This window comes from Palaemon carinicauda, chromosome 26 (assembly GCF_036898095.1).
Source record: "Palaemon carinicauda isolate YSFRI2023 chromosome 26, ASM3689809v2, whole genome shotgun sequence".
NCBI lineage: Eukaryota > Metazoa > Arthropoda > Malacostraca > Decapoda > Palaemonidae > Palaemon > Palaemon carinicauda.
The window spans coordinates 35,133,512-35,143,511 of record NC_090750.1 but is presented as its reverse complement, the minus strand read 5'-3'; the positions used below and the strand labels follow the sequence as shown (position 1 = coordinate 35,143,511).

Sequence of the window (10,000 nt, the reverse complement as noted above, 5' to 3'; positions counted from 1 at the left end):
GTTACAAAAATTTATGTTAAATGTGCAGCGAGAATCAAAAGAACGACGACACTCAGGGATATCGTCGTCAGATGTCTCTAGTGTTCCCCATGACAAAACAGATAAAGAGTTGGTATTCGCACTACTTCTACGATATGGGCGGAGCCTTCTCCAACTTTAGCAAATCAAAAACAGTAAAAGGTTGTCTTTGTTAGCAAAAGCATACCTATGTTAAAAATCGAGTTGCCATATTTCAATTCTGTATTATCATTTGACTCTCAACTATCCACTACAAATAAAAAACACTCACAAACACACACACACACACACACACACATATATGTATATATATATATATATATATATATATATATATATATATATATATATATATATATGTGTGTGTGTGTGTGTGTGTGTGTGTGTGTGTGTGTATCTTTATTTTTCAGTTACTACTTTTTCGTAGGAGCCAAGTAGACACTTTGCAGGGAAAGGTCGGGGGCAAAGACTATATACTGAAGGAAGATAGGAAGGCTCAAATATGAATGTTAATATACTAGTTGGCAACTCCAAAATGAACACAATAGTTTGACCGCTCAGTTAAATACTGGCGTTGTAGGTATTCATCGTTTGTCGTCTTGTTTGTTTATATTCAGAATTTGACAGTTGGCGCAACGAAATCATGGCGCCAACAGTTAGTAAGTCACACAGTGTGTTTTTTGCAATAAACGAAAAGAAACCGATCCTCATTAGGTGTTTCACAGGTTCCCTATGGACAAAGAACGGTGAGTACTAACAGTATAATACATGAAATATGTGCTACTAATGAGTAAGCCCCACTGATATTGGATATAAGATTAAGGCTAGGCATCCGCAATACACTTTTCTCAAACTTTTTTATTTAGTCATAAAGCTATTGAAATAATGTATATATCAGGACCCGACATATTTGTCGTTAGGAACATGTTTAGTGGTATGTATTATATTTAACTTTGATTTAACTTATAAGTGCATGAATATTGCAGCATGTTGACACACCTGAGTAGCATTACAGGGGTATACTGTTTCAACGTGTTATTTTGTTAGTGTTCCTTGTCTTATTTTTTTTTCTATTTTCTAAATAAAGACTAACATTTTACAGTATTTGTAACTGTATTTGTTTGTTTTTGTATTTTCATGTACTGTCTGTGCTTTCTATGTTTGCATAATTGTTCTGTCTTATGTTTGCACTATGTATTTAATTTTTGAAGAAAACCTTTTTTTTTTTGTATTATGTTCTCTCATATTTATAATTATATTAGAGTTTATTTGCATGTAATTCATAATGCAATTTTGGTTTGCATGTATGTTATTTTTTTACAGTTTTTATATGTGCAATATTATTTACCGAGTTATTTTTTTCTTATTTATGTATAATTTATTAAATTCCACTTACATGTGATCTATCTTGCATTTTTGGTTGGCTTGTATGCTACCTTATTTCTATTTCCAACCCCCTTTTGTTTATTTACTATGTGTGATACAATTTAGTGAGTCATTTTCTTCCTTTGTATATTTATACATTTATTAGTTTATATCACTAAAGAGTATATAGAGTGCATTATGCGTTTCAGTTTCAATAAAAAGAAAAATTACAATTGTGTTTGTTTACACCTTATATCTCCATCCTACAGTGGCCTACAAACTGTGATTAAATGTATGCCTACATATATGCACATATACAGTATGTTTTACTTTATTCGAGCCAGATATTGTAAAGAAAATTTAAAAATTATTGTTATATGCAATACTTGAATTTGCAAGAAATTTTACCGAATTATCAGAGATATAGCTATTAAGTTTCAGGAAAATAGTCTTAGAAACTTAAGGAAATGTATTCTTAATCAATATATGTACATATTTTCAAATTTGCAATTTAGTTATCTAAATTCTAAGAATACAATATACTGACGTAGTAATGCAAATTATGAACAAATATGTCGCAAGATTTACAATCGAATTCCATCTTATATTCCCGTAAGCATTACCGCTCTGAATGTTTGACCGCTCCCTCAATAGATGGAGTCATTCGTTTCGGATGGGAGTATCTGGCATCATTTCGGAGCACACTCATTTGGGTGCTATTAAGCTCAGCCCTCCTATCTTCCTTCAGTATATAGTCTTTGGTCGGGGGCAGAGATTCTTCTTACGACACCCCCCCCCCCCCCATTCCGACACAGGGAATAAGGACGGAAGTCATTTCTGTTTTAGAGGTTGTGGAAGGAGGTTAAATGTAGTTTCTTGATACAGCCTGTAAGATATTGTATCATTGCCTAAATGTTATCTGATAACCGGTAATATTCTACCAAATATTTCTAACGTTATTCATTATTAGTTGATTTGTAAAAAATAACAGCAGTAGAATAAAGTAGCTGCTGTTGTTGGAAGGTTGATAGGTAACGAAATTTAGGTATCAGCTTTGCATGATATATAGTCATTGATGGATACAATAGATACTGATGACTCCATAACACTTTGAATACAATCCTTATTTAGTATTTTGTATCGAAAATAAGTTATATTGAGGTGAAAGAGGACGCTATTACATTCTAGCAAAAGCTTTCAAAATTTTTTTCTTATTGACAAAGCATATAAAAAAGCTATCTAGTTTCAGAACGACGTAATTTCCGAAATTATGTCATGAAACTATGATATACTTATTTTCTTCCTAAAATGTAACCTCTAATTTGCCGAAAAAATACATGTCCAGATGGTACAAGAACACAATTATTCCCCATACTAATAACATGACTGTAATTTATCAATGATTATATAATTGCTAGTAGTGTTAAGTTGAGTAATTACACAGCTTGGAGATCAAACTGACTTCTTATCAATGTCATGCACAGCGTTCTTATAATCTTAATTCAAATAGGCTTAACCCTGTATGATAAAGTCCCTAGTTACCACAGCTGTGTGCGGCTGGATGTGGGCCTTTGGTCCGGGTGAGTTACTCCAGGAAGATGGGCGCTTAATAAGCGAAAAATGCATTACTATCCTTGAAGCTCTACTTCGGAGTGTTCGAGCAATAGCCATCCATACCGGCTCCTCAGCCTATCAAGGTAGTAGTTAAACCATAATTTCTACATCTGATGCAGTAAGCGGGGAAAATGAAAAAAGTTTCAGTTTGGAAAGCATATTTGTTATCATATGATAGGAGACTTTGAAATATAGTAGATTTTTCTATATTTTGTCTACTTTGTCCGTCTTCGTTTGAAATGAATAGAAACATGACATAACTATAGAAATACACTTTATTTCATAGTAGGATAATATCCTTCTATTGGAATCTTCAGTTTCTTTGATTTACAGGCTCATTAGGGATAGATAAAAAGGGTTTTAAACCAAACAACCTTTATTTCAATAACTGACTTTTTCCATCGATGTTGCATATAACGGGTACATGCTAATGCACTTCTGCTTAAGTAATTATAACTTTTATAAAATGAATGTGAAAAACCTGTTTGAAATTCCCTTTCTTTTGCTGTTGCAATCTCCTATAAATAAACATACACATCTAGTTATAAATCAACCTGGAGGTACACAATAAAAACTTACACAGGCTAATTTCGTCAGTATCCTTTGTATACAAATGGATAATTAGACTCCTTACTGAACCATAAAATAAACTGTTGCATATTTGTTGTTCAAAACTGATGATAATACCTTTATTTATTGCATACATATAAATAATTAAAATTATCTGAAGGAAGCAAATGGATAACAGTACCTTTAATGTGAGTGATGACTGGGTGTTACCAGAATAGGGAAACCGAAAATATTTACCCACTTCCGACAATATCATGATTGCAAATTTTAAACAGGCATAAAAGGGGTAAAATTTATAAAACTAATCAAAGATAACATTGCCAACGGATAATGACAGCATAATTATATAAACTAGATGAGTGGCAAAATCCTGACCATTTAAGGAAAGTAAATCAATGACTGACTTTACTGGCATAAGAACAATGATAAGCATAAAATTAATCAGTAGCCACTGAGAAAAAATTTTCGTGTACACACACACACACACACACACACACACATATATATATATATATATATATATATATATATATATATATATATATATATATATATATATAGATAGATAGAGTGATAGATAGATAGATATATATACATATATACATATATATATATACATACATACATACATATATATATATATATATATATATATATATATATATATATATATATATATATATATATATATATATATATATATATATATATAAATGACCAACTTATGACCAACTTGCGGTCGCAATGGCTTACTAGAAAAGCAATGAAAACATCTTCAATGAACAAAGGGGTAAACTAAGTATATATAAATATCATAATCAGTATTGATTTCCTTTAAAACGTATTTCCATGAAAAAAAAAAATTACTAATCACAATAAAAAAAAAAAAGTGTTTGCAAGCATGAAAAAATTATTGTAAAGTAATACTGTTTTTAATGATACAATAACTAGCTGAAAGATGGGCATTAAATAGAACAATAGCGATATTGACTGAAGAGGGACTGCTTGCAAGCTGTGCAATGATTAAATAACTTCAAATTCACTTTACAAACGTTAAAATATATTCTGTGTTGACCAAGAAAGAGTGGAAGCATGAAGCTAACAAGTGGACGCAGTAACTATATAAAACACCTTGACTAAAAAAAAAAATAAATTCCTTAAAAAACTTACTATATACATTCCTCCTGCTCTTCTCACTACCTTTCTTTAAAGCCTTTCCTTCCATCCCTCTTCTGGGAAGAATGTTATTTATTTCTTCTAACCTATATTGATCTTTTTTTCTTTTTATATTCGATACCTATTCTGGAGGTTCAAAGGGTCATACACATATGGAACGAGCTCATGATGGGGTTGATTCTGCTCCTGTAATGATAATAATAATGATAATAATAATAATGATAATAATAATAATAATAATAATAATAATAATAATAATAATAAAAATAATAATAATAATAATAATAATAATAATAGCAGACGTTGAGAGATGAGATGAAAAGAGTATTCTTAGAGAAATATAAAACCTGTAGTTCCGATGTTGATCGTTATTTATTTAAGTTTCGTTGCATCCAGACAACATTTTAAATATAAAGATAAGACATGTATAAGTATAGGATTAAGATACATATTACTTACATCTACATACCATAAGAACAAGGTTAGTAATTAACAATAAAACATAAGATCAACAAAATATCAAGTTAAGAACAACTCAAAATATGAAAAGAGGGACAGTGATGAAAGTTCAGCCCCTCTTTTCATAGTTTGATTTATTCTTAACTTCATATCTTTTTTTATTTTATATTTTATTGCTAATGGCTGTCCTTGTTCTTGTGATAAGGAGATGTTAGTAAATACGTTTTTTTTTTTTTTTGTATGCTTATATCTGTCTCATTTTTAGGTATAGAATGTTGCCTGGATGCAACGAAACGTCTCTTCAATAAAAAAAAATTATCAGCACCATAACGAGAGTTTTTATATCCTAAATAATAATAATAATAATAATAATAATAATAATAATAATAATAATAATAATAATAATAATAATAATAATAATAATAATAATAATATCATAGATAACAAAAGTAACATTAAAGGAAGTATATGGAAAGATAGCATAACGCAGCATAAGATAATTGTTTTTCATATCTATCTTGCCTATAGGTTAGCCTTAAACTTCATTCAAATAGCATTGGAACTAAATTAGTCTGATCTGCCATATTCACTTCCTTTCCCTAGCCATTTTCTTCAACAAATGTTTACCTTGTATTCGGGTTTACCACTGTTCTTCTCCATATCACTTATATTATTTATATTTTTTTCTGATAGAGTATTTTCATAAGGAATAAAAGAAGAACAATAGAATTTCTGTTCCCGATTGTTGTTGCATGCAAAATCTTTAGGCAACCAACTGACTTTAGTTCCATAGATTAATCAAGTGTAACTAAATCAATGTCACTATCCTTCTTTAGCTCTAAAAAGAACCTAATAATATTTAAGAGTCTACTTACCTCATCATGTTTGCTGGAGATCATTTCTGTGTACAACCCAACTGGTAAAATGAAAATGGTCAAAACTATTAAGATGTTTAATACCAGGCCAGTTATGTAGAGAGGCATGATGTTACCCTTTACTTCCTCAACTGAATAATCCTGGAAGCATGAGAGAAAAAGGAGGAGGTATAATCAGAAAGGAGGAAAAAGGGGGATAGAGAAGTTGTTTCGGGGTTGTGATATTTATAAAGGAGAAACAAAATGGGAAATGACTGGATGGCTAATTTCAACTTAGAACTGGAGTTATGCATTGAAGAATCTGCGATGGAATTTGGGCTCATAGATGAGTGACAATTTGAATTAAGAAATTTCATCAAAAAAAAAAGAAAAAAAAATTAAGTGAAGCCTTGAGATTTACAGGAGAAAAAGTAATGAAACATTCATAATACAGAGAAAGCAATCTAGATGAGTAGCATTTAAAATCTTGCTGCACAATTAACTGTCATCAATCACAATGGAAAAAACTTTTATTGATAAGTTCTTAAGGAAATTTGAAAACTCTGAATTAAGAACAATTTCAATAATCCAAAAACTTTCATGGTTTAAAGATTGTAAATAAACCCCAGGAAAATCTGTGTACTTACAAGTAAAACCTAAACGAGTGGGTTTACTCATTTTTTCCCTCGCTCTTTTTCATAACTTTCTCTTACTACGTTTAGGTGAATTAATTTATGATGAATTTTGTGATTAATGACAGTGTTAAAGACTTGAACAAACACTAGCAAAATAGCTAACAATAAATTAATCCTCAAAAGCTAACTGGTTCACAATCAGGTGATTCTCGGAATTCTCAAAATGGGATAACAATCAGATTTCAAACATCTCTGTCATCTTTCTTTCCTGAAAAAGTGACACCTAGAAGGATGGGTCTTTGAAAGTTTATAATCAATTTAATAAAAAGCCCAAATGTAAATAAATATTGTATTAGATAAATTACTTATTGACATAATGTCAAATGAATACAATGATAAACGTAAGTAGATATATTAACAATCACTAGTAATTGATATAAAAAATCAGACAAGAGAGGGGTCCATATTCACTCTAATAAATGTATATATTAACACTATAAAGAAAACATGTTAACAATAAATTCTTACCTCAGTTCTCAAGAACTCCCCCAACATGCTTCCAATGCCATCTTCCTGCTGCGTAGCATTAAAGAGAAGCAACCCAGAAGTCATCACTCCAAATAGATCCAGAAGTATCATCAATGTGAAAATGATCAAGCTGAACTTGAACACCCTTCGTTTGTGAGGGTAAACGAGTGCATTCTCCTGTGATAGTCAGGTGACAAAAATTAATTTATTAACTTTGACTGTTTGAAAGTCACGTTTTAATACTTTTACGAGCCTACCAGAATAAAATGATTTAAGGAATAAATATATTTCAAGCTGATTAAACATCTAAATTTTCAAGATTCAGCAATGATATCAATTCACAACAAACGAAGAAAATTGTCGGGTTAAATGACTGAACTCAATTTCGTTAATCGGTTACTTTCCCCATGAAGACTTGTAAGATGGTATTGATCATAGTCTTATGTTTATGCATGTAGAAGAATACATACGCAAAACCATATCCCGAGCAAGACCAAGAAATTTACCCTAATCCTTTAATATTCTAGCTTGTATTAAGGTCATGAATATATTTTCTTCTCGATTTAGAACTACTGATTTATTTGTCTGCCTCATCAAATCATCAGAATAGGACTTTCAAAATATTTAAGAGTATTCCCATGCAGTCAACAAATGGTGTCAACATATGAATAGTTAGGGAGGGTTTTAAGTTTTTGTACCCAAGATGCACCCATTATGTAGTTCCTACAGCTTTCAAATATGCAGCCCCGTGATTGTATAACAAACTTCATGTCTTTATCAGTAAACCATTAGGCCTATAGTATTTAAGTAATCCAACATCTTAATGATATTCAAATGCTGTACTCTCCATAGCTGTGTTCAGACAAAAACGATGGTGCCAGGGTATAGCTAACCCTGTGCACCTTTATAGTAATTTTTTTTTGCTAAACCATAATTTAGCTTCCTCAACTATTTTTTTTTTTTCATGTTCTTTGTTTTTTATCTAGAGGTACACTTAAGTTAATTTCCAGTGTGTCTACCGTCTCCTCTTCTATTAACATGAAACACTTACACACTTAACAATATGCACAATCCAGAATATATAAGATAGCTCTTGATCAGTTTGATTGGATGAAGAATAGACATAGGATTTGATATGGAAGTATTTGAATAAATACGTTTTTTTCCCCATTCAGTAATTTTTCAAATTATTCAAGTTCCACTATATGAGTTTTCTTACCTTAGTCTGAAAAAAGAAATGTTCATAAAGGCCTCTTGTAGCAGCCTTGTGCCCAAGTCTTCTAGCTATCTACGACTTTAGGTTCTCTATCCATCCCAGAAAAGTACTCATTACATTTAACACCTTCAAGTCTCATTAACAGTTGTTCAGGTACTTTACTTTAAGAGTTGTTTTTCTTGCCCTGTATCACACATAAAAACCCCAATCCCTGAAGGACCTACAAGATTTTTTTGTCGTATACAATTAGAGTGTCATATGACATAAATGGAGTGAATACATATGACATAAATGGAGTGAATAAAGCCCTAGGTGACAGGAGGATAGATATGAGAGAGGTAAAAGAGTATACTACGATTAGAAATGAATGGCGAGCGATCATGACCCAGTTCCGATAGACCATGCTACTATCTCGGGTGACCTTATGGTGACCACAGGGGTAGTGGTAGCAGGGGAGTCAGCATATGCTGAACACAGCTATGGAGAGTACAGCATTTGAATATCATTAAGATGTTGGATTACTTGAATACTATTGGCCCAATGGTTTACTGATAAAGACATGATATTACTATGTCTCCATTTCAAAACAAATCAATTATTAGCAGCGTACTAGTGACACCACATGAATAGGTGGAGGAGAATGATATGATAGATAGTCTCTATCCCATCATAAATTGAATAAATTTTCATCTTCATTGCCTATGACCACACATTATTTTTGGTTATTATTCTCGTTATATCTTGTTATCTGCAATAACTTTCTTATATATCACCTACATTTGTGTTCCTGGTAAATTGGTAGGTGTAGATACATAAATTGATACCGGCATTTGTTTTCTATGGTGTCATGTTTAGTATTCAGTTGTAATCAGTCAAATGTGTTTTTAAATGTTTTATGTTTTTAGAATTAGTACTTTTCGAGCTTTTGAAACATAAATGTTCCCAACTAATCATACCAAGAATTATCTCTACTATAATGAATTCTGAATGAAATTAGTAAGTATACTAATTAGCTATATACTTTATTTTCCAGATTAATGTGACAGAATGGAAAGCTTTAGAAGTTACCTATATTTCAATTGTACACGGAATGCATTTTTTTCTAAAATATTTTGATAAAAAAAATTGATAATCATTTCTATGAAAACGTGCTACATATTTACAGGGATATTTCGTAATTTCACGGGTACCTGAGGCTGGATGCACACCCCCTTTACTTAAACTGACTTAGGATGCAGCATCCAGCCTGCAGAGGTAATTTTAATTAGATGTTAGAAGCTGGGACTAAGAGTTACCTTAAAAAATTCTTTGATAACTAGAAAAACACAGAAAATGTTTTTGATTCTCCATCTTACCAATATCTCAGTAAATATACAGAAGTGATGGAAAATAGCGTAATTTGATGATACTGTGCGAGGTGGTTGTTAGGTTATAACAGAGAGGCAGGATGAACGCAACTGAGTTCATTCAACGAGACAACGAGTTTATATACAGATAGCTGAGAGGAAGAATGACATAGAAATTAAAATAGTACAAAACATGCTAAACAGGTTTATTGGCAGTGC

At 31.3% G+C, this 10,000-nt stretch overlaps 1 protein-coding gene across 2 annotated transcripts in view; it reads right to left on the bottom strand.

Annotated features, from left to right (window-relative positions):
• Nucleotides 1–10,000, bottom strand: part of LOC137619485 (uncharacterized) — a 97,753-nt gene that overhangs the window by 70,335 nt on the left and 17,418 nt on the right. The window contains exons 4-6 of one of the 2 annotated variants that reach the window (XM_068349552.1): nt 7,220–7,396; nt 6,078–6,218; nt 4,300–4,929 (exon numbers count right to left, since the gene is read on the bottom strand). The exons of the other annotated variant lie outside the window; for it this stretch is intronic. Coding sequence (XP_068205653.1) covers nt 4,852–4,929; nt 6,078–6,218; nt 7,220–7,396 — 396 coding nt within the window. The 3' untranslated portion in view covers nt 4,300–4,851. Of the gene's footprint in view, nt 1–4,299; nt 4,930–6,077; nt 6,219–7,219; nt 7,397–10,000 lie in introns of those variants that run through there. 2 annotated transcript variants of the gene reach the window in all.